At 40.3% G+C, this 25497-nt stretch overlaps 2 protein-coding genes across 2 annotated transcripts in view; one reads left to right on the top strand and one right to left on the bottom strand.

Moving 5' to 3' along the window:
* The window catches only part of HTR2B (5-hydroxytryptamine (serotonin) receptor 2B, G protein-coupled), a 10490-nt gene extending 4872 nt beyond the window's left edge, over window positions 1-5618 (bottom strand). The window contains exon 1 of the mRNA XM_009080860.1: window positions 4862-5618. Within this exon, the coding sequence (XP_009079108.1) occupies window positions 4862-5171 (310 nt within the window). The 5' untranslated portion in view covers window positions 5172-5618. The remainder of the gene's footprint in view (window positions 1-4861) is intronic.
* The window catches only part of PSMD1 (proteasome (prosome, macropain) 26S subunit, non-ATPase, 1), a gene marked incomplete at its 5' end in the record, with an annotated part of 69431 nt that overhangs the window by 28734 nt on the left and 15200 nt on the right, over window positions 1-25497 (top strand). Inside the window, 2 exons of the mRNA XM_009080861.1 lie at window positions 14702-14816; window positions 17386-17502. Coding sequence (XP_009079109.1) covers window positions 14702-14816; window positions 17386-17502 — 232 coding nt within the window. The remainder of the gene's footprint in view (window positions 1-14701; window positions 14817-17385; window positions 17503-25497) is intronic.

A 25497-nucleotide genomic window follows, 5' to 3' on the forward strand; every position in this document is an offset into this window, starting at 1 on the left:
CTGTAAATTTTGCTATCTGCCATAACTCTTCCCTAAAAATAGATTTCATGGTTGAAATTATGCTTAAAAAATTACTCTGTCAGGCAGGTGTGAGAAGGTTGTAATTAGTATTTTAGGAAACGCTTACTCATCTTTAATTGTGGTGTCTACACTTTAGCTAGCAGTAAGGTATGGTACATTTCTGACTAAAATAGGACAACCCAAATGTCTTGTGCCACATGTTACCAACTGTAAAAAAAAAAATTATAGCAAAAAATGCAGTTAAAAGAAATAACTGGTTGGTTCAAATAAAATGTGAACAATGGAAAGTATGTTCTACAACTCAAAGGATGTCAGATAACACAGCTGGATTTCAAATGAGCAGCTAATACTTCTTCTGGAAAGTACTTGCATGCTGCTCCCTGGGTTATAACTGCTTTGCGTTCTGGAGAATTGCAGTATGACAAATTCTTTCTTTTTTAGTTAATTTACTCTGCAGAAGAAAACACTCAAGTATTTTGCAACAAAAGTCCCTTTTCCTTCTTTATATACAGATGCATTTAAACAGTAATCTGGTGCGAAACAACCTTGTGTGGTTTTGAGTTGTAAGAGCTTTTATGAGTCAACAAGTGCAACTGAAAAAAAAGCTTTGTATATTCTTTAGTTTTGTCTTGGTTTGAACTGGGTGCTGAGAGCAGTAAGTTATCGCATTCATGACTGTAGCAATATGTCCTTCAATATTTGTGTATGAGGTGATGTTTTTTTATCCAAACAAAACCAAAGTGAACTTTAAATGCAGTAGCTGATAAGAACTAAAGATGATGGTTATTATTTAAATGAAACAAATATCATGAAGCTGATACTTTAAAGTCCAGAAGAGTCATGCAGTTGTCCAGGAGTCACACTGTGGTGTATTTTGCTGTAACTTCCTTTGATTTTTTTGGTTGCACCTGTGTTAGAAGCTCTGTGCCTGGTGTTTGAGGAACTGCTCTGGGCTGAGTTTTTGTGCTTTCCTGGTGGTGGTGTCTGTCACTATTGGCCTATTCTGTTAATCTGGGAGTGGGGTTTGCTTTTGGGACGAGCAAGTCTGACCCTTGAAAATGATGGTTTGTTCTCCTGCTTTATAGCTCAGAAAGTGAAATTAGTGTGTCCTGCCAGGTGGTGATTAAAAGTCATTAGCAGGTTATACTTAGTTTGGATTGTTATGAGTTCTGCTTCTTCTACTATAGATCCACATTGTTGGAACAGACCAGAGCATTTACTGGGCTGAGATTGTCCACCCCCATTTTTCTTGGGAGTTGAAATACTGATTTAAACAAGCTGTGAGGTTGGATTTTTAATATTTTTTTAATGCTTTGGTTACCTGACAAATGTGCCTGCCTGAAAACTTGCCTGGTTTCTGCAACTGCTAGGTGTTACAGTTTAAAAAGAAATTCCTTTCTTTTACAAACCTTGTTGCAGATCCTCCCAGTACTGCAGCATTGCTGCTGTTGCGGGTTTTCCTTATTTTGAGTCAAAACAAGCTATGTTTTAAGATTTGTTTTGTACCTTGGGAGAAGTAAGATGAGATTTTATCACAGCTGTCTACCTTTCTTTAATCTTTATTTAAGAAAAGCTGCATTTATAGGAAATACTTTGGATACAAGTAATCCCTAGAGTATAGGAGAGCTGCTCTTGCTGTAAGCCAAAAGGTGTTTGGAAAGCTTGAGAGAAATCACTACTTGTGTACACACACAGCCAGGATTGAGGGAGGTCTTTAAATGCACTTGGAAACAGTTTGTTCTTCCACTGTAAGAGTTGCAGAAATGTGTTACCTGTAAAGGCTTTTGTTGCTGTTAGATGATGATGCTTTTGCTGGGATGAGAATGGATATTTTCAGTCACTAGCTCATTTAAACCTAAGCTTCAATCTTCACATTGGTATCTGTAGCCTGTGTGGGGGTGTTCACCCTCATGTCAGCACTCTGCCCTGTGTCTGCCAAGGCCAGGTGTCTCCAGTCTGCTCTTTTGCTCTTCATATAGGTTTTTTAGTTTAACCAAAGTAACTTAAAAAGAAATAAATTAGGTTACTCCATAAGGAATAAACCTTTGTTTTCTTACTTATCTTTAGAGCTGAGATTTTTGGAAAGTGGCTTTCAATTAAAGAAGTTTTCTCTGGTAGTTTGCATAAGCAAGAAGGGAAGATTTGTTTTGTCATCAGTAATGAGGGAAGATTAAGACAGTGATTGCTTGTGGCAGGTGTTTAAAATACTGGTTTGCAGCCTAGGACAATCAGCATTACCTGCTGATTATCAGAATATATCAGAATATATATTAAAAACTGCTATATGCAATGTCTCCAAGTAAGCCTTTTTTTTTTTTTTTTGAAGAAATGAGAAGAATTCAGCAAGCAGTAAAAGCTATGAACTGTTTGTGTATTCTGACACTTGCACTCCTAAATTAAAATCGCCGTGTGTGTTTGTACCAGAGCACATTCTGGTTGTTCTGCTGAGAGTAAATAGTGTGCTGCTCATGGCAATTATACTTACAAGGGAGTTACAGATTCATTTATTTACTTGATTTTAAAAGGGACAGCTCTTTGTTACAGAGACAGTCTAGTTCTGAAGAGTTTTCACTAAGTTGTACCACCAGGGTGTGCTGCCAATATCTGTAGCAAATTTGGGATTTGAACACATTCATTTGTACAGTCAGAACCTTAATGTGACTGTGCTTTAGTTCACACCTTTTCCCTCAAATATTCTCTGCATAATTAGATCTCAGTCCCAAACTGGAAGCATAATATTTGTACTCTGTATCTAGAAGCTGCACCCAGCTCTTTCGTTATTATGGAAACATTCCTGTGTGGAAGTGCCAGGAGGCAGGATTTAGTTTGCAGTCTGGCTATCAATGACTAGTCTTTGTTCAAGGAGTTATCTGGCTAATGTAGCTTCAAGATTTAGACTTGTTATGTATTTAAATGTCTGTTCCAGCTTCATTCCAGTAACTCCTCATGTTTTGTTCATGCTTTGAACTTCTATAAACACCTCAGCATCTTCTCCCAGTCGGTGAAGAGGCAAAGCAGTTTTTCTGGTTGGCTGCCAGAGAGACTTCTATGCAAGAAATTTCAGGCTTGAGTGCTGTTATGTGGAGGGTGGGTTGCAGCCTTACTTAGTTAATTGTAACTGATTTTACTGCTTTCTGGTAAATTTCCTGCATCATGAAAGATGCTTTTGTTGTGACTTTTGAATTAAGATTCCTAGCATGCTTAAACTGTTGTAACCAGGGCTTAGCACTGAATTAACTGAGAGATTAAGGACCAGTAGTCTCGTCATAAAGTTATAAAGAAAAGATTTCTTAGTCTAGCACAATGAAAATGAAAAAAAATCCAAAACAAAAAACTCTACCACCAACAAGAAAACTCCGCAAAATCCAGAATTTGCCTTCCCTTTATTTGTTTGCTAGTCAATATTAGTACTCTTTTTGGGTTTTGGCAGGAACTAAGCAGGTACAGTATCTGTGTGTAAGTATGTATGTGCACATGTTTCTTGCTTCCTCACACATGTGCACATGCATGACATACTAAGGTTTTCTATAAGTGACTGGGTTTTTTTGAGTTAGAAACCACTGTCTTGGTTATGTACATTCAGTTTCCTTATTAGAAACTGTTGCTTGAAAAAAAATCCCTATTTTATGATCTCAACACTGAATTCTGACCTCCAATTCACATTTCTGTTTGGGAGAAGCAGTCTGTAATATACAGACATTCAGTCTCAAGGCATTTAGAGGATAAACACATTCGTTAATACAGTGATACCAGTCTTCTGCAGCAAACAAAAGCTACTGATGGCGTTTCTGAAATAAAGTTTGATTGTGTTTGCTTGTTGCTCAGGCAACTCTCGGAGTCTAGCCTAGGGAAAATGAACTCCTGCATCCTTTCCTTATCTAGAGCCCAGTGGTATCTGTAAGTTTATTGAAAAACCTGTCTCGTTGCTTGTTTTCCCATTTATATGATATGAAAATAAATCATTTAAGATGTATACTTAAGGAAACTTTAGGAGTGAGAGTGACTTTCCCATGGAACTGCCTCTGATTAGTTGTCAGAAGCAATACCCAAAATGAAGTTGGGCATGAGAGACATGGGAAAATCATGTTGGTTCTGTAAGGACTAATGAGAAAGAAAATGCCACATCTAATGTATGTTCATGTAAAAAAGACCTATTTTATTTCATATGAAACAGACTAAATGACAAATCTTGAGTTTTAATCACCAAGTGCATGGATTGAGGCTTTCCCTTGACTTGACAGATGAGTTAATTCTTTGTGATGCTTTATGGACCTGCTGCTTGTCCCAGGGTGAGAGAAAATCAGTTTCTCTGAAACTGGTACTGGTAAAGTGTGTTGTCACTGATGGTGCCAGGGACCATCTCTGACTGCTCATGGAGCTTAATACTCAGGTAAAATCAGGTGCATGACTCCTAGAAAGTTCAAAACCTGTTCAGTGTACTGAGCTGATACCTAGTACTTGGTTTCAAGTTTTCTAGGAGAAGACTGCATGCAATTAGTGTCCTGTCCAATGCAACAAATACCAGCATTGTGCTGATGTTGTAAGAAATTATATTGCACTGTACAAAATGTAATTTCCCATGTCCAGCTCCTATTTAAATCAGTTCTAAGTCTCAGGTGATTTTTGCATGGTTTGTTTCAAAGGAAGCAATTTCCATGGTGGTTGTGCTTCTCATAAAGACATTCAGCTATATTAAGGTGAGAGGGAGAGAAGATTTAGCAGCCTTCATCCAAGTGATATTTAAAATTACAATGGTGGAAAGCAAACAGTTTTTCTGTTTAAACAAGACCTCCCCACATCGCAGCTCACATGCCTGATGAAACAAACATGCTGTACTTACCATATAGTATTAAGAGAAGGGCAATTGGCATCACAAACAGACCCACGAGCAAATCTGCCACCGCCAAGGATGTCAAAAAGTAGTTGGTGGCATATTGCAACTTTTTCTCCAGAGACACTGCCAGTATGACAAGTATGTTCCCCCCAATGGTGGGAATTATCACCAGGAGGGTCAGCAACGCTGCCCAGCGCAGTTTGTTTCCTTGTTCGTCACTCAGGTAGTCCTGCTTGGGTGCTCCTGTTACTGAGAGAGGTGGCAAAGATCCGTTGACAGCTCCAAACCCTTTCAAGGAATATAAAGGACTGGACATTTTTGTGTCCAACAGAATGTACTCAGGAGCTGTATTTTGTGCAGGAATTGTGTACGGTGCGAGAGTTCCCTGTTGCTCTCTGGTCCAGGATGGTCCTGAGGAAAGGCCAGCATGGTCAGTATAGCAAACTGGTCATCTGCTATTTTGAGATACTGTAACCATGTCCAAGCTGGTATCCAGTTTTTTTATTCTGTGCCTTGCTGGGCGCAAAATAGTCTTAAAAATGAAAGTTCTGTCTTATGTCCATCTCTGGGTGGTAGGGTTCAGTGGTCTGGTCTCCCCTTTACAGCAAGGTTCAAGTTTCAGAAGATTTTAGGAAAAAACTCAGTAGCTGCAAAAAGTAAGCAGTGCATTAGCTTCCTTTCTTTTTCTTTCTACAGCAGTAAAAAGTGATAGACGAATCTGAATGCCAAAACAGTTCCCTTTAGAGTGTGTGTAGATTTGCTCTTCATGAGTACAAACTGATGCAGAGGCAGATGCTCGAGTTGTGTGTGTGCAACTCCTCCTCTCCCGAGTGTCTAGTCTCCAGTGGCGTGTGCGTAGGCAGACAGCAGTTCCCATATTTCCCCTTATTAAGAATCCTATTTCTCCACAGAGGGTAACCCCAAAAATATCTTCAGAAATTATGTATGAGGTTTCCATTTTAATCTCTGCAGTTCCTAATTTATCAGGTGAGGGTCAGGAAGCTGCAGACAATAAAACACTGGTGACAGTCTCAAGGGGATCGTAAAGGTTTATCGAACTGAGACATCTAAATTTACCCATTACTCGAAGGGGTGGGGGTGAGTAAAGCGCTTGTTTTTGTAATCTGAGCGGGGCTTTTATTAAGCACAGCCTGTTCTCTCCCTCTTTCTTTCTTGCTCTGTCTCTCTCAACTCTGCTAAAGATTTAGGGCTTGCATTTCCCCCTTCAAGCACAGACTCAAACAGCTGTCCCAGCGTTAAGCTGTACAAATGCTCAGTTACTGGGAAGATTTGATGTCTTGCAGTTTTCAGGTGAAGAAAGCCTTACCTCTTTCTCTTGCAATTTAGTAGAGTTCACTTTGTATCCGTGAAGAGCCTTTCTAAGTTTGTTTTTCGTCAGTTGCATAGTGAATTTTGAGAGTTTTCGCTACTTTCTGGAAAACAGGTTGTTCAGTTGGTTTTTGGCTTTTAAAATGTTTCTAAAGCTTGTATCCTTGTGTGCTTTTGTTTAGCACTTATATTTCTTCTGTCACCAAGATTAAGAATTTCTGTTTGGGAAAACGGTATTTCTCACCCAGGTGTTTTCTCCAACTCTGAAATGGAGGAGAAGAATCATTCTTCCCACATCCAAAAAAAGATAGAAATAAGGTTGTGTTCCTTTTTGCTGTCCTTTCACTTCCATTCTTGGTTGATTTTCCTGAAGTGATCAGCAGAGTCTGTGTGCAGTTTTCTCTTTGTTCATAAGCAAAGCTTGCGGTTTGCTGCTACCCTTGTTCATTGTGTGACTCATTCCAGCATATCCAGCTCCAGGTCTTGAAAAGCAGGGAAGTGAGTGAGTGGGGGGTTTGGCTGAAAAAGAGCCAGAGTGAGTTAATTGATTCAGTGCTCCAGTACCATAATGTGTGCTCCTTGTAGCTGTTCAGGATGTTTGGATCCTGGAAATGACCCTTCATGCCACGATAGCGCAGCTCTATGCGCCGCGGCTGCCTGTCTGCTCCCTCTCTGAGCTCTCTTGCTCACTTGCTTTCTGGAAGGAAGCACAGTTAACCCTAAGTTCTGCTGCCCTGTAAACACTCCAGCTTTTTTTCTTGCCTCATTTTATAGAAGTATTGTCTAGCACAATTTTTTTTAACTGTGCATGCTGTTACTTTAAAACTTTCTTCATGCAGCTGCTTTTTATTATCCTGAGTGTTCTCTTTTGTTACCTTCCAACTTTCAGTCAGATATGTGGATGGTCTCTAACATCTTCTTATTGTTCTGAGTTAAAATGGAAATAGAGTTCACTTCCAAGGACATTAGCTGCACAAGTCCTTGAGCTTAAGGCTGGAAGAGACCATGAGATCATGGTCCAAGTCGCTGTATGTCACCAACCATTACATCACATGAATTGTTAGTGCTCACCAGGCTTGAGCTGGGACTCAGATCCTTGGTGAGTCCTTTTGTATTTGTTAAGGAAAAAAAAAGAAATCATATATTTAGGATGCAACTTCTGTAGGGCCAAAGAGAGAAAGCTGCTGTGAGAAATTAATAGAAATACTTGATTTGAAGTGTGTTCAGCTCATAGAATAGGATTTTCAGTAGTTTTCACTTATTCCTTGCTGACTGTTTGAAGGAAGCTGGCACTACTTGCAGTATAGAATCATAGAATCATCAGGGTTGGAGGAGACCTCTAGGATCATCAAGTCCAACCATTAACCTGTCACTGCTGGACCCCCGGAACCCTAAACCATATTTTCCAGCACCAGATCCAGACACCTCTTAAATGCTTACAGGGGTGGTGTTTCCACCACTTCCCTGAGCAGCCTGTTCCAGTGCCTGACCACCCTAACAATGAAAAAAATGTCCTAATATCTAGTCTGAATCTCCCCTATCTCAGCTTATGGCCATGAAGGCCATATGTATGTCTGCATCAGAACTGGAGAAACAATGTTCCAGAGTAAAGGCACCAAAGCATAGTGAAAAATAGATTACTCATTTAACTTCAGTGGGTGTATGCCATGTGCAGATTGTCATGTCACATCACTGAATGTAAAGAGCACAATTAAAAATTCTGGGGAGAAAATAGACGATGCATCCATTGGGACCATCTGCTAATCATCAGCATCAGTTACTGTTTTCACATTTTGTCTTTCACAGTGCAGTAGACACTAATCCTCAATCACTTCAGAGTGGGGGAAGTATCAGAGAACAGTGATTTTGTCAACTTGAGTTCTGTGTTACTTTTTTATAAATTTTCTTCACAGATCTTGCTATCCAAGAAGGAGCACTGTTGGCTGCTGCATAAAGGGTTGGTTGGTCAAAGTGTAAATCAAGTGTTTATGCTTCTCTGGAATGCCTCGGTGGATGTTATAATGTCACTTATATGACAAAATCAGCTTTTTATAGCAACTAGAGTGACTAAATTAAATAAATTGGGAGGAGGGAGGCAGCTTGATGAAGCCCTAGCTGAAGGCTGTGCTGCTGACTGCAGATAGTTCTGATGGAAGTTATTGAGTACATTCATATCTAATTGAAAAAGAAATTATTTTTTAAAATAGAGATGAAAACAGTTACCTTAGGAAGTTGCAGAGGAAGATGATACGAGTTTAGTGGCATGTAGTCTTGCATAGCATTACATACCTCCTTGGTGCACTGTTTAATCTCAGACAGAAAACTTTTCTGCCTTTTGTGTTTTTTGAACTTTCCTAGGTTTGAATCATTTCTGAGAAACACATACTCCTCTATATCTATTAGATATCTGCAGCACATTCGTTACTGCATAATTCTGGCCAGGCTTTTTGTGCAGGCTGCTGTCCTGCCCCCATGTCCAGCTCTTCTCCTTTGTTAATGACAGTAAACCTTAAATCTTGCTAGACCTCAGTTCTGGTCTGCTGTGACCAGAAGATTTGAACCATGCCTAGGTAGTATTTTTATTTCCTACCCCTTGGTGTTACTTGTGTTTTCAAATTGCCACTAGTATTTATCTGAGTGGAGACACATCTCCATTAGATGTGACTGATACTGGTGGGGGGTGTTCAGTCGGTGCATATCCCTCAAGTTCAGCTGCTGTGCCTGTGGGCAGTGTGAAGTCCTCATTTGTTGTCAAGTCTTGCTTAGACAATGAGGAGGCATTTCAGAGAAAAACCTTGTGGAGAAGGAGGTTGTGCTGCACATGAGAGAGTTGCAGGAAATTCCTGGCTTGGGAATCGCTGGGATCACTTTTGTTGAGAGAGACAGACAGGGTGTTTAGTCTACACTGAAATATATCCGTTTGTTGCATTTTTCTCTGCAGGTTTTCAGTTTTCTATGTCTGCCCCCTTTGCTGCACACACTCCCTTCAGAAATGGCTGCAAACTGTGCAGTTAGATACGTACATTCCTCCTTTATTAACTCATTCATGGATGAAATAAAACTTCTGTTAAGCTGTTTTTTTAATTGGCACTATACTGCCAGAGCAGCTTGTGGAAATAGTTCTGTATAAAATGATTAATTCATGGCCAATAGTTTAGAAAGTTATAAATATTTAGAATCTTTTGAAATATGTCTGGAGAGACTTAATGAGGAATTTAGAAGATATATTTGACATTGTTCTTCAATTCTCTGACATTTCATTTTTCAATGAGTTATAAAGTCCTTAAATATTTAGACTAAAAAACAAGTGTATGTTAGTGATGCTTCAGATGTTTCCATTTTTAGTCTCAGTCACAAGAGCAGTGTGATGGGTTTTATTCAGCATTCTGTTTATTTGCTTATTGATCTTACTTTATATACATGTGCAGGGCTTCATGGTTAAATATTGCTGAAATATGAAGAGAAATGTCAATAATGCTTTAACCTTTAAGATGTGCAGCTTATAGAAATGGAGATAAACTGTGCAAAGGTATTTGGATGTGATTCTAACTGGGCTGTGATCTAAGAAACTTCAAGTGGAATGTGCTCCAAGATACGGCAGTCAGAGTTTTTTACTTGTCTTGTTGCATGCTTCTTGGAAAAAAAAAAAAAGATTAAAGTAGATTGTTAAACAGAGTTGATGTACCTAACAATGTTCCTCAACCTTCAGTAGCCTAACAAGGCTCTTGTAGGCAAAGCCTACTAAGAATTGTGATATCTACAGATGTTGCAGTTGTAATGACTTTCACTAATAAAACCAGTTTAGGTTCCTTACAGATTCCTGACAATGCTACGGGAAGAAATTTATCATGGTGGGAAGGCAGTACAATTTCATGGTGCTCTGCAAATTATGGAGAGCCTTCCATGGTCAACACCATGGACTGAAAGGGAGTCTGACCACCCTCTGTGTCCAGCTGACCTGGGTGGTTTTGTTCATGTTAGTCTGTGTTAGTAACAATCAACATCCTGGTTTTCATTTTATTAATTTTTGCACTGGAGGCTTAAGAAAAATTTTCTTTCCTCTCTCTTTGAAAGTAACGAAGAATTCAAAACTTTCTTTGGTTTCTCAGAAATTCCAGGGCACTTACAAGGTAAGTATCAGCTTTTATAGAGAGAATATGGTATTTATATATATTTAATTATATCCCAGAAATGAACATCCCCAGGAAGGAGATCAAAGTTGAGGCTAATACTAAGGTAGTTGGGCAGGAATTAGGCAGCTCCTCTGTGCTCTGTCTTGTTCTGGTTTCTCTGAAGATTGAAAATCCTTAGCAACATAGGGTGTTTGTTTCTTGTGAAGGTTTCAAGGGCAACCAGTTGGTGAGTAAAACTAATAAAATGCCAACTATTATGTTTTGCTGAGAATCTCTTATTGCTGTCTTGGTGCATCTTTATTTTTCTTCATGATCTTGTTTGACTTTTGAAACAAACCACATTGGATCTTGGAGGAAGTCCTTCATCTTCAACTCATTTATTACAACAATAAAACTTACCCAGGTGTAGGGTACAAATAAAGCTATAGCTCACTAAGGTGTTGAAATTCCATAGAAGAAACTTGTAGACATTTTTGGCTTCTCAATTCATTTAGTTTCCTGATAACAGAACAAAGTTGAAGCTAGTTGTGATGTCAGATATTTTTGTAAACAGGTCTGGGTTCACTGACGTCTGTGCTTTCATGGCTTATGTAGGGGCAGCTGAGCAATTTTCAGATGAAAATGAAGGAAATAATCAGGCCATTCTTTTGTCATCGTTTTGCTGTTGTAGTAAAATGTAATTGCAAAGCAAACTGCTTGAGCAAAGCCAGTGTTAGGAAAAAAGGAAGGAACCAGTGCATTAAAGATAATTTGGTTTTTAAAAATAGTCATTGCCTATCTTTCTGAGATGCACGGCCCAGCTTAGAGACATGCCTTCAGCTTTAACGTAGGAATTTTTAGATGAAATTACTGGACTGTGTTATGGGAAGGTCAGACTAGAGGACTATGGTACATTGCTTGTGTCCTCAAAATGTATTAAGTATACTCCAGGTTTAGAATTTTTACTGTGACTTTTAAGAGGGGAGGAAAAACTTGTGCCTGGAGATAAAACTTCTGCCCACTAAGTCTCCAGATGTTACGCTGGTATTACACGTGATGGTATTTTCTGTGTTTAACCTGCAGCAACAACAGATGTCTGTATTAGGAGTAAGAGTAGCAGTTGCTGAGTGTGACTTGTGATTAACTATCTTCTTTAGTACTGTTTTTTTCTCAAACTCTTTTATTTCTGCCCCTCTTCCACCAGAGGGCAACCACATTTATTCAGCCATCAGCACTCAACAGAGTGGTGGAAGTCTCCAGCAGGGAGCCAGAGGGATAGACTTGGTTTGGGAACCTGCATGGGGCTTGGTACCAGTGAAGTGGAAACTTCTTCCAGCAGCAGCAGGACTGTCCCTCTGGATTGTGCTGAGTGTCTAGTCAGCAGCTCAAGGGGCTGTGCCCTAAGTGCAGAGTGAGAGCCTTGGGCCAGGGGAAGAACAATGTGCTCATGTTTTATACAGATTCCCCAAATGGATTACCAGTTGGAAGAAATGCCACAGGAGCACAAGTGCAGCCTGGGACAGCTTATGAGAGCTTTTTAACTTTTGATCACTTGGCAGAATTGCTTTGGGTTTTATGAATTTTATGACGTGTGGGTTCGGGTTTATACGGGCTAATCTTTGGCAACAGTGTGTAGGACTTTGTAAGGCATCTCAGCAATAAAGGAGTGAGCAAATGTGACTGCTTAGACATTGATGCCAACAGTGTTCTTGTGCACTGAAGTGCACTGAAGTTCCACTGATATGCACTTTTTCAAGACTCTTTTGTTTCCTTAACCCACTTGTGGTTTTGCCTTCTAGATTTCTTTTACATGGGAAGGCACTTTTTGAGGATTGAGGGTTCAAGGAGACTGTGATACTGAGGAAAGTGGTGGGACCTGTTAAGTAGCTTTAACTCCCAAAGTGGATTTATAGAAGGGCCCTGTGAAAATGTTGGACCATTTTATGGGTAGGTTTAAGATAAAAGTATTTAAAATTATGGCCACAAGTAGTTTAAATCGAAGAATGCAAAAATCAGTGTACATTAATCCTGATATTATAATAAAAGCTGTGTTGGAACTTCTGAGCCTGCAGACATAAATGTGTCCAGGTTAATGATTCTATAAAATCCAGCTTTCTGAACAGGACTTTAATGATTAATGCTTCAGAGTGCATAATCACATATTTGCCAGAAAATGTTTTTCTCTTCTTTGGCTCACAATCTGCCTGTTTAACATTTGCTGAAGTAAAGCAAACACAAAGGTGTTAAGAGTCTTTGTGCAAGAGATGAAGTCTTCTGTGCAGCTGAATGCTTGGGCTCATTTATTATAGGATTTGTGTCTCCTGGTCTCCACATCAGCTCATTTTAAAAAAAAACAATGTCAGCATCCAAGCTGTTATTTGAGCAAGAGACTGACAGGTAGTTTTAAATGTACCTTTTAGTTCCTGGTCTTCACTTGCACTGCTTGCTTGCAGGATAGAATTGTTCTCTTGCCCAGCTCGTCCCCCTCTCTTAACATTTGTCATCACTGATGCATCTTAGAGTGGCTTAGAGAGCAACTTTGTGTTTGCTCCTCTCTTCTTTTTTGTGGATTTTTTTTTTTTGCTGCTGTTTGGAGTGGGGATGGGGACTGTTTTAAGATGGTGGTGGTAGATGGATTCCCTCCCCATGCAGATGTTTTAGGAAAGCTTATTAAAAAACAGACTGTTGGAAGCAGGGATGAGGTGGGAGATGTGGGTACTTGCTGGTAGTACTGCTGAGGGATTGAGTAGGCTCTGAAGCCTGGGGGACTTCAGGTCCCCTCAGCAGGTCTGGTGGTGGTAACGAGGAGTTTAGGACTGGTTATCAGAAGAGACCATGGGAAAGTACTGAAATGGGAATAGCTAGAGTAGAAATTAATTGATTGTGTGTGTAGAGTATAACTGAAGTGTGAGAGTGTCATTATATAGGCATGTCTTTTGTCCCCAGTCACAGTGAAAGAAGAGAATGAACTAGATTATTGCTTAAAGTCTTTTTTATTTCTGTTTTCTATGATTCAGCTCTTCATTTAAATAAAGCTTATGCTGGAGTATACTCTATAATGTTTTTCTCTCTCCTGAGTTGTTGAGTGCTTTGATAGACACTTAGTGATCCTACATGATGCTGTAATTTCTGTGTACAACAGGTACTGCTGCTATGCTCCAACCTCTTTCTTGCAAACATAAGTAGGGAAGCTAAAACTAGGGTGTTCTTGGCTTCTTCCTTTGTATGTTTCAGTCTGAAATCAGTTTATAGTCAGAGTAAATGGCTTGCAGTACTGCTTCTGGAATTGTGAGTGTGACAACTAAAAAGCTAGTCTGGGCTGCAACGCAGTGAGATGGAGTGAATAGCCAGATGATGTTCACTTTGAAAACAGGTGTAATTAAATCACTAACAATTTATAGTTTCTCATCTTTCTTTTTCGTGAGCATGTACTTGCCAACCACATTCCTACATCGCTCTTGTGTTCATGGTGTCACGAGACTGGAAATGCTGAAATTGGCAGTGCATGATATTATGAAGTGGTTTGTGTGGCATCAAAATTAATTCATATGACTATGAAGACAGGAAGGAAATTAGTACCCATACCTGTGAGTTCTGCCATACTTCAGAAATACTCAATATTTACAAAACTGTTTGCATTAGTAACATGTGCTTCTTGCTGTAGGAGGTTTTCCCTTTCATCTCCCCCAGCACTGGGCTGGAAGTTCAGTTGCTGTGATGGCCAACAGGACTCTGGTTCCCAGCTGTCAAGGCATGGAGCATAGACTTCCATTTCAGATCTCTTAAAAGGCAGCAGCATCACAGCATCATATTGTGAGGAGTAACAGTAGACATTGCTCATAAAGTGATTGGAAGTGTGTGTTGTGTCAGCATTTCCTCACATGCTTTGATTTACAGCAGTAGGTGAGGGTGAGGCAGGGTCAGCAGAAGCCTTGATTGCAAAAGGGAGTTCAGGACCCACCAACCTTGAAGGCTGATTGAGCACTGGAGTTGGATTTTGTGTCTGCTGGTGAGAGATTTAGTGCTGTGTGTCTCATGGAAGTAAACCCCTGCTAGTGGAAAGCCTGTCACAGCAGCATGATTTCTGGGGATGAAGACCTCAGTCTCAATAGATAAATCATTCTGCTGGGTGATCTTTCAAAAGCAGAAAGTAAGCACTGAAAAGGAGTACATTAGTAGTGGAAACTGTGTGTACTATCTGCAGTGACAGGGAATTTACTCATTTTGCACATCCCTATTCTCAGTCCCTTTTATTCCTCTCCTCTGGTATCTTTTTGAGAAACTCAAAAACATATGGTATGGAAGGATAGTTTTCTATTTTCTGACATGAACAGAGTGAAATTCCATATTATGAAGCACAATACCATATTTTGATAAGCAACTTTCTTTTTTTTGCCTTTCTTAGGACTCCTGAGCAGTGTCCAAGTGTGGTTTCTTTGCTGTCAGAGAGCTACAACCCCCATGTGCGTTATGGGGCTGCCATGGCTTTGGGGATCTGCTGTGCAGGCACTGGAAACAAGGTGAGGACCAGAAACATCTGTGGCCAAAACTGCTCCTGCTCTCTGATGCTACAGGCACATTTGTGCAGAGACATCACACACAGATTTCTCACACATGTACACTGCTAGCCAGCTGGAGTACTTCAGCACTTTAAATTCTTTAACTGTTCTGGGCATACAGATTCTTTTCCTGCTTGTACAGAATAGATAAAGTACAAGAATATTTTTATACATTATTGCCACATTCTTGGAATTTTGTCTTCAAAACTTTTCTAAGAGTTTTCTTACTGTCAGTAGTGTATGTTCAGTACTCCAAAATCAATACTCCTTTGCCCTTGGAGTGCCAGGGACAGGAGGACAGAAGGTATGTTGCATAACTTCCAGTTCCTTTCTTCTTTCCTGTGATATGCAGTTCATGGAAGATCCAGCCAGTAAAGTTAAATGCAATGAAATGCAATGAAATTTACTGTAGTTTCAGGTATATAATTAGCAGCCAGTAAATTTTATTCTCACTTTGTAAGTGTCAGTGAAGGTTAATTCTCACAGATGAAGTTGGTACTTCCTTTATAGTAGAAGGATTCCCACTTTTCCTGTGGGAAGTGATCATTAGTTGGGACAAACAGCGAGTAAACTTGGGAATAAGCTTCCTCTGCTTCACCCACATGTGTCCGTCATCAGTACAGGTACAGAATCACAGTTTTTGAGAACAGGTGCACAGACTGCCCATGTGGAAGTAATATCTCATGCTTCAGTCTTTGATAACTCTCATGCTTACCTGTCTCATCCCATCCTTAGCCTGTACTAACCACTTGTTCTGTGGCTCTTGCATGAGCTGTCCCCAGCCTGGCAGCTGTGTGGCCAGACCACAGAATGCTGCTGCACTGCTGCAGTCGTTAGTGCCTGAGCCATGCAGGCTGGAAATTGAGCTGAAAGTCCTATTTTTATCCAGGTCGCTTTATTCTTTAGTGGAAGGTGGAATCAAGGAGGTAGTTATTTTTAACCTGCCGCATCTGACAAGTTAATTTAAGTGGAAATGTTTTTAGTCACAAAAATAAGTCTGTTTTATTTCCACATACATTGTGTGATGACCTAAACCATCTGACTTTACATGCAGACATGTCTTCCAGAGCTTATATTAGTAGGTTTTGAAGGCCTAAGTATATTTGGCTCTGGAGATCAGAAAGTTCAGCTTTTTGTCATAGCGGATGTTCCATCCATGGTACTGAATGTGTGCCAAAGACTGAATGAGTCACCTTCAGGTGGAGAAGCACAGCCTCCAAGACAGCTCTGTTGGCCAGTCTAAGTGAAGGCATGATATTATTCTAGAAGTGCTTCTTAGAAATATTGTTCTGCATAAAATGAACTTTCTGCATAAAATGAGCTTTTGACAGAAGTAACACCGAGAGGGGTCTGTGCTTGGAGACTCATGCACACAACTGCATCTGTTCATGCCCTTGGTTTAGGTATGGACAGGAGTGCACTGCATACAAGAGATTGCCAAGTGATTCTGGCTGACTTCTGTAATCAGGAGATCACATAATGGATGTCTAGCTGTTACCTCTCCTGTTTCAGAGAGTATCTAACAGCTTGCTTCTCATCCCATTTTGAAGTGCTTTTAGAAAGTCCCTGTGTTGCCACAGAGCAACTTTATCTGTGCAGCCCATGGCTTTCCAAATTGCTATCTTAGGTTTATTCATCTTGGATCTGAGGAGTGTGGTTGCTGAAGGCTGCCTGAGCCCATGAACAATTCCGTGCTGTTGAGACAGGTAGCCTTGGTCACCCCTGTCAGCTTTTGCTCTGCTCATGTCCAGCTCCCAAATGAGCTGATTCACACGTTAAACGCACAGAAAACTGACCCAGATAACAGAGAACTGTTCTCTTTGTTGTTTTTACTGAATTATCAAGCTGGAAAAGCTCACTGAGAGGTGAGACAAGGGCTGCAGCTAGCACAGGGAAAGGGGAGGGACTGGATAACTGAAGGGAAATTGAGGAAGGAGAGGGATCTCATTTTGGTAGCAATGAGTTTAGATAAGCTCAGCTGTCCTGTGTAATGTGTGCTGGGGACCTTGCATGGATAGAAGTGAATGTGTCTGGGAAGTTACTGAATTTGAAGAAGCAATAGAGCATTTTGAAAAGTGTTAAAAACTTAGATTTACTATATGGGTGTTCAGAGACATCTCTACTTGATGCAGGTTTAAAATGAGGGCTCTAATGTGATCCTAAATGTTACAGGTTCTTACACTTAAGCATGAGGCCAAGAACTTAGGATCTGAGTTGTTTTGCCATCTGTCTCATTTTCTGACCTCCAGCATGTTGATTGATATCTGTGGTTCACTTGTTCGTTACACAGAAAATGAAAGTAATGCTGTTGTATTTTGTTGGGAAGAAAGGCAAACAAAGTGTACAAATAATTTGTGTGCTATTTAAGGTGTGTCAGTAGTTCTAATGTGATGAATGCATCTGTTGTTTACAGGCAAAATATATTAAAAAGTATATCTGATAGCATCAATCTGATAACTTTCCACTGGAGTACTGAATCCACTAAAAATAATAGTATTAACTTTGTGATTCCTTATTTCGTTTCTTTTAGGAAGCAATTAATTTGCTTGAGCCAATGACAAATGATCCTGTGAACTATGTACGTCAAGGAGCTCTGATTGCATCTGCTCTTATCATGATCCAGCAGACTGAGATCACCTGCCCAAAGGTAGTGTGCCATACCTTACACACCAGCTTGTTAGACAGAAAATGGTCTTGGATGCTGTGTCTTTAGTGCTTGGCACTGCACGTAAGCATTGGCAAGAGAGTTCAGGTGCCTTGTAAAGAGCCAGAGCTGAACGTGCAGTGGGAAGCTCCTGCATGGATCAGAGCATGTGCTGTGACTGGGGGAGTGATGTATGCTGATGGAAATGTGCCTGATGGATGACAGCATTTTAACTCTGGGCACTACAAGAATAAATGCTTTCCTAAAGTTCTGAAAGCGTCTTGTAATGATATGAAAATGACTATCTTCCATTAATGTGCACTGAGGCCTCCATGCTCCTGATTTATGTGAACATTATTTAGTAATGACATTGGTTTTGATGGTAGTAAACTTAGTTTTGGCTGTGGTCACCCTGTATGGAGGTCCTGCTATAAGTGTGTTTCCTTTGTAGTCATTCTTACGCTTTCCAGGTGAAACAATTTCTGCAGTCAGAACTGGCTTAGTGGCTTTGTAGCAAATCCATATGTTAATGGAGTTGTCTGCTCAGAAGGTGAAAAGGATTGTGTGTGCTGTGTTTAGTTTTTAAAAATAGGTTACCCTGTGAATGTATGACAGGTGATGATATGCAAACATTTGTACAGGCTAAAAGTCCACATAAGTAGAAGGTTCCATGTTTTCATCTGCTCCAGTGAGTGCTGAGGCAGAGCAGTAGCTGGTGCTTGGCTGCTCATCTGTTTTGGGTTGCTTTTGCTGATGACATTTTAGAAATTGAACTGTGATAAAACCAACCACTTTTTTACTGCATTTGAATGGGGAGAAAGAAAAAACCCTCTTTGTCGAGTGGAAAATTTTACTTGGGAAAGTCAGCGAAGGAAATCTACAAATACAGGTGTGGGTATTTCCAAGTCATGGATCATGAAGATTTTGCTGGCAGACACTTTGTTCCTTTGAATTAGAAAAAACCAAAAAGCTAGTTTTCACTGAGCAGAATCTGGGAATGTTGGAATGTTTATATTATCAGAATTGTAGTTCAACTGAATAAGCCAAGAATAGTAGTTCCATGGAATAAGCCAACAGAGAACACTAGACTTCTGTTGGATCCCCTCATCTTGCAAGATACAAAGTCTCTGTATAGTGAAGTTCAATTATCTCTCTATGGAAAGAAATTAATGGTTGTTTTTATTGTCTCTTCCTTGATGAGGTGATTGGAATGCCAACCTTCAGTATAGGAGATCAGGTTTAATCATTGTGTGCTCCTCTAATGCTGGACAAATTGTATAGCTCTCCCGTGCCTCAGTTTCCCACCTGAAAGAATTAAGGATAATACTTTCATATATGAAAGGACATTATGGGAATAGATTGATTTTAGTTTGCAAAGCACCTTAATCCTTTTGGGACAGGAACTGCAGACTGCTCTGAATCAGTCAGGCATCCAAAACTGTTGTGGATCACTCTCTGAGTCTGCCTATTGGAGTTTCAGGCTTTTTGAGGTGATAGGTGAAAAATTCTATCCTAAGGAAAAGTGTAGGTAGAAAAACAGCTTGCAAAAAATCCAAGTTATTTGAGGTGTGTAGTAAGGGAAATCCCTTCCCCCAAAGAGGCCTGGTAACATTGACTCCTGAGGTAAGTGTAACACCTAAGCTTCTTAAATGGGTGGTTAAAGCAGTTGGACAGCAAATGCAGGATGAGATGTCAAGTGTGGGGGTCAGTGGGTTGTTTAAAAATAGGGAGAGAAACTGAAATAGTTTTAAGCCAGCGCCTTCTTTGAGCCAAAATTTCTATGTTGTTACATAATGTAAAGACAGAAGGCAATTCATTGCCCAGTCATAGAAGCACTCATATATTAGAAAACAAACAAAACCAAACCCAAAACTTACATATTATAAAATAATTACTAATCACTGAAATAGTCTGCCAATTTAGGAACTAAACACAGAATATACAAATTTTACTTGTTTTAAATACCCCAAAAATTACTTAAAACCATAAGAGTTTCTTGCCCAAAATTAAAAGAAATATTTGGAGTAATATGATGCCAATTAAGTTATTTATTATCCATGGGAAACTTTTTTTGGAGCTCTCTGCCAGTCTGAAAAAAAATTATTTCACTGTGATGTGAAAGGCTGGAGCTCAGAACAGGAGCCATTTTTGGATTGCAGGGACATATTTTGATGCAGTTAAGATTCCTAAGTGACACTGGTGCCAGGGGATCCAGCCTGATGGGTGTGGGTATTTGCATTGCTGAGTAAGCAGCTGGGAAGAGAGGGGTGATGATTTTTGTGTCCCACAGGCTCTGCATGTGGTCTTGATAGGGTTACAGAGAAGCTAAATTTTCTGTATCATCATCTCACTGCTGCTAAGTACTTCGTGATGGTTTGCATATGAGACTGGTGATTTTCATAAAGATTGTGACATATAGTCTGACCAACTTCCTGTCATTACTGCTCAGTTTTGTCTGTTCTGGGGTTTTATTTTTACTTCTTATTTGTGAGCTTTGGGTTGGAAATACTTTAAATTCTCTGTTGATAAATTGGGTTGAAGATGGTAGCAAACAATTTTCCTTGAATATATTTAGATTTTTTCAGGAATTAAAATACCATCAGAGTTTTAAGAGCTGAGCATTGCAATGCTTAAAAGCCAGTAATAAATAGATTTAAAAATCAAAGTATTTTGGTTTAAAAGAAGCCATTTTTATTGTGAGGGAAGGTCAATGTATGCCTTTGAATCAACTTTGCTGTCTCTTTCCTTTGTATTTGTGCTCCTCTTTGTCATGCTTACTCTTTTTAAAGAAATATTTTGATGAATAATTTAAAGAGTTTATATTTAAATACAGAGTTTAAATAAGGAATTGTCATTATATGGAGGTCTCTTGAACTTGCAAGTTGCTTAAGTGCAAAAGTGGGGAGCAGATGTTGAGTAAAGCCAGTTTGGCCTCTTTGGAGTTGAAATACAATTTCTCCATGTGCAGCCAACATGATTTTTCCTGACCTCTGTTGATGCATTTAAGAACCATATTAGTGCAGGATATAAAACATTAACAAGTTTATTTTGTGAAATGGAATCCTAAATTACAGATGTGATGAGGTCATCTGAACAGAAATCAATGACAGCATCATTGTGTATTTGTGACCTGCAGGGCAATTACGACAGCAATTTTGGAGACTAACTACTTGCCTAACAACTTGAAAAAGTAAATTCGATTCCAGATTTTGTGTTAGGACAGTCAACTTGGCAAATGAGAAGATAATAAACAAGATCAAGCCTTTTCCATCATCCTCCTTCAGCCCTATTGGCTTTTTCCTCCATTCTCCTTCAATCATATTGGCCTATTGTCTTTGAGATGATGTGAAGAAACCAGGACCAGATTGCTGTTGGAATTTTTTTTCCCCATTTGGATGAAATGCTAGATCTTGCTAGGGTGCAAGAATGATTTTTGCAATATTCTAGTAACATCTTCACATTCCTTTATGCAAGCCTGTTACTGTTAGCTGGTTCTGCACACGATATGCTCCTTCAGGAGAGCACAGGTATGCAGAACAACTAAACCTTTTGAAGAAGATGGAACATGCAGTTTAAAACTGGTTTTATTAAATGTTATTAATATTCTTGTTCTTAAGAGCTTGCATTTGCCAAAAGCATCATGCACATCACCTGCCACTGTTTCCTGCAATTAACTGTTTATTAAGTCTCGTTCTTAACAATCTCCTGAGCTTTGTGTGCATGAATGTTGACTGGGGGAGGTAGAAGTAGTAAACAGCCTGATAAATGACAATTCTTCATGTTCATGGTAGGAAATGGTGCTGTATCATTCTCATATCTTAAAGTCTGTGTTGTTTGCTCAGTGTTTCCAAGGTTCTGCATTTGGCTTCATTTGAAGTCAGTGCCATGTTGTTTTGGCATGCACTAATTATCAGAGTGGGGTGTGTATATTGTTAGAGAAGATGAAATGAGTCACTGCCTACATTTTAGTGTTCCTCCTGGAAGTTGCCCAAATACATTTCTTGGTAGCATTTCCAAATGCTATAAAGTTTTTGAAGTGCTTGAAGATTTCAAGGGAGAAACAAAGCCTTTGGGTTTCATAGCATATTAAATAAACTTGCACAGTAGGTTGGGTTGTTCTTGTTGCTGTGGCTTGGAGGAAAAATAGTAGCAGATTAAAGGGCCCTACTAGACAAACTCTGGCAGATTTTGCTTCAACAGCTTAAGAAAATACTATCTGTGACATCTTGCTCCATTCTGTAGGAGGTGAGTGCCCCAACAGCAAGGGCAGGACTCAGCTTTTGTCTGTACTGCTCTTGCTTTCTCCAAAGAGATGGAGCAGTGGCTCCATGAGTGAGGATAATACCTTCCTGAACCACTACAGCTGGAGCTGTCGGAGCAGGCTTTCCCCAGCAGCAAGGAAGGTTTTCAGCTGGGACATGGTCCCATTCCTGTGAAGCATTTGCTTTTATAGGAACAGCCTGAACAAGCATGAAGGCCTACTGTGCATTCGAGTGACGAGGCAATCCTTCGATCTGGGCTGGGCTGGTCCCTAAGGATGGGTAGGGTAGTCTCCCACCCTTTCATAGAACAAGTTTGCTTCCACTGACATTAAACTCTGGAAAGAGTATTCCTGCTCAATGCATTTTTCAGGGCTGGCAATGATCCACAGCTCACAATGCACAGGTATGCAGAATTTATCTGAACACAGCAGGCTCTCGATATGGCACTACATGGTTTGTAATTTTATAAGTAGATGGTATAAGGACTGTATAGTATAAGGACAGTTACTTCTGTAGCTGTTCAGCAGTTGTTCATTGAACGCCTGCTCTCAGCTGATCCCCTGCTGTAACCTGTCCCTCTTGCCTGGGGACGTGGCAATTCATCTGCTCAGGTTTAGCATCCAGGTCTCAGTCCCTTGGTCCCCTGCACTTGTTGGTGTCCTGGTCATCTCACTGCCCTGCACAGGGTCCTGGTGCCAAAGGTGGTGGGTTCCTGGTGGGGTTGTTGCCTGAGTGTTTTGTGCACATGCTCTGGACTAACGTACATATGAGTAGGAGCTGTGGAATGGGTGCTCACAGGGGCATCATGGCCAGGGGGAGGTTGGATGACTTCCCCTGCTGGCCGTGCTTCACCTTTCCCAAGTGAGGTTTTTCTGCCCCTTGTTCCAAGGTGCTGCTCCATCAGATTTCAGACACCAGCATGAACATTAGCAGTTCTGCTGAAAGTCTTCTCACTCCACCCACGTTTTTGTTCTCTGAAGATTTGATTATGGTGTAAATTCCAGATTACTGTCCACAAATGAGCTTTGTAACATCCATCTGTTCCTAGAAATACTCCAAACCCAGAAGCTGAGCCCAGAATCACAAGAATGATGTGCTCTAAACAGAGACACTGGAATCCTACTGCTCAGCTCAACAGAGGAGTAGTTTTACATGTTGGTTCTGTGTCTCAGTGTGTCATCCCAAATAATGCCTGAAGGCTTTGGTTCACCTGGTCTGCATGTGACTGCTTTGATACTGCACAAAGCCCTGGTCCAGGCTGCAAATGCAAACTAAGGTATTTTTCCAGTGTACAAGAGGTCAGGCGTAAGAAGCAAACGATTTATATTGAATGTGTAAACCTCAGTGTAAGCTTTTATAAATAAAAATCGGGAGAGCATGAAAAAGCATAAATGGAGTGAAACAAGAGCAGCATTTGGTCTGTACATCCAGAATAAGCCCTCTATTGTGTGTGCATATCTTCCTGCTACACATCTGTCTCTGTGGCTACCCTGGAAATGTGTGTTGCTCCTTTTTCTTAGTTTTAATAATCTCAAGGAAATTTAAGTCGCCTCCTTTTGGGGACAGGGAATAGTAACTAAAAACTTTTTAATGCATAAGGGAATTGGTGAATAGAAAACAAATTGTTGGACTTACTTTGTCTGAAAAATGGAAATAGCTGCTGTTTTTCCCCTGCCAGTTCTAATAAGTACATCCTGCTCAATCAGAGAAGTGCTGTTTTGTTCAGCTTTGCTGCTCCTGTTTAAAAGTGGCTGATTGCTCTGGTGCTTCATGGTAGTCAGACTGTCCATGGTGTGAAACAAATAAAGTAGCATTAATGCAGTCATACTTAGCAGGTCATGACTTGATCATATGAATGTTAGTGTCTTCTGCTGTCACAAAGTAGCTTCAATCTAACCAGGTTAGATGCCATCAGTGCTGGAGGAGTTGAAGTGATAAGTAGTGCAGCTGGGTTAGTGGCTGAAAGAGTAAAGGCAGGAAAGAGTCACCCAGAGAGTGTCTCTTGCTTTGGGACATTTGTGTTTCAAACAATGTGATGAGTTAACCTGCATTGAGGACTCTGTTGCAGAAAACACATGGTCTTTGTCTGAAGTGTCACTAGGTGTGTGGTGCTGCCAAGCAAGCATTATATCTTGGGTATAATGCTTGTGGGTTGGAGAGGCAACCTCTTTCTTCCTTCCATCCCAGATACTGGATGTAATATCTCAAAGATATGGTCTTAGCTTCTTACTGCCTCTGATCAAAAATCCACATGTGAAATGTGGTGAAACCCATTGCTTAGCATTACCTCAGCTGCAGGATTACCTCATGGCTCTGCAGTGCTTTTACTGGGGAGTCTGGTCTCATGCCTTGCTGAGAAACCACTGCAGTCTGGTTTATCCCTTCAGACAGCTCTTCCTTCTGTTTTAATCTTTGTTTTTTACCTTGATGAATCCCAGTTTAATAAGATGTTATTCCCAGCCCAATTCTCATGTCACTGACTCAGCTGTATAAATGGATGCTTCTTCACAGGTGTGAAAACTTTCTGGAAAGGGCTTTGAGATTCACCAGTGCACCCCAAGACAGGCCACATGTGGTGGGATAGGAGTGATGCCTGAAGGCTGTTCCCAGTGCTCCGTGCTGCCCACCATTGGCACAGCTCTGGAGCTCGTGGTGTTCTGCATGGATGGGCACTGGCAGTTTGCTGGGTGCTGCCTGAGTGTCATAGTCAGTGTTTAAGCCTCTTTCACACGTACAATCAGGTGCTGGGAGCATCAGAGATTGTGCAAAAGGACTTGCCTAATGGTAGCATTGAGGCTTGGCTTCTGCCTACAGCAGACACTGTTTCTCAGCTGGAAGGTGGGACCTGTTGTCAGATGCTTCTCACTGAGCAAATCTCACTGGTGTCTCTGGAGAGCACAAACTCTTTGGATGGGAAAAGTATCTGGAGGTTGTCTGGCATTAGGGTTTTATACATGGAAACTTTAACAGTGTGTGCAGTACTAGGAACTGCTCAGTGTCTCTGGTAGCAGTGTCTGGCTCTACTGCCTGGAGCTAGAAGTTTATCCTCCCCTCTGTGGCTGCAGATGTAGGTAGAGGACTTGGGATACCAGCACCAAAGTGGACCAGTAGTGGGGAGAAGCTTGTTCAAGATACCTTGGAAGAACCCCATTCAAAAAGACCTCCTTTGCTTTTGAGCATGTCAAGTTAAGGCTTAGTATGTAAACAAAACAAAAAAAAAGAAAGCAAAATATCACATGGGAATCTGGATCAAAATTAATTGAAGGAAGAGGTATAAAGATTGTTCCAAGCATGCTGGATGGGATGCGGCCTCCCATGTTTTGACTGAATGGCAGATTTGGATTTTCTGGTCTGATTTTGCACCTATAAAAATTACTTGAGCTATGTTGTTGCTCTGCTGCGTATATTAAAAGACATACATTATTAATTAATAGTAAAGCCTTAGATATTGCTGGATGTAATACTGTTCTATCTCTTCAGCATTTAGTGAACCAGTGAAAAGATGAAGCAGTTCAAGGCAGTGACAGTAAGATAAGCAAAGGTTTAGCAGTTTCCCTTACTAACATGCACTTAAGATATTATGCTGAATATATAATGGCATAAACTGTTACTTAATTAAGTATTTTCATTAATGATTTTCACTTAAAAGGTAGGAGTGCAGTAGCCAAATTTGCTGCTGATGCACTATAGGGACATTATTACAGCAGAAACGCTGTACAGGAAAATTGGAAGAAGT

Source organism: Acanthisitta chloris, unplaced genomic scaffold (assembly GCF_000695815.1).
Source record: "Acanthisitta chloris isolate BGI_N310 unplaced genomic scaffold, ASM69581v1 scaffold29438, whole genome shotgun sequence".
NCBI lineage: Eukaryota > Metazoa > Chordata > Aves > Passeriformes > Acanthisittidae > Acanthisitta > Acanthisitta chloris.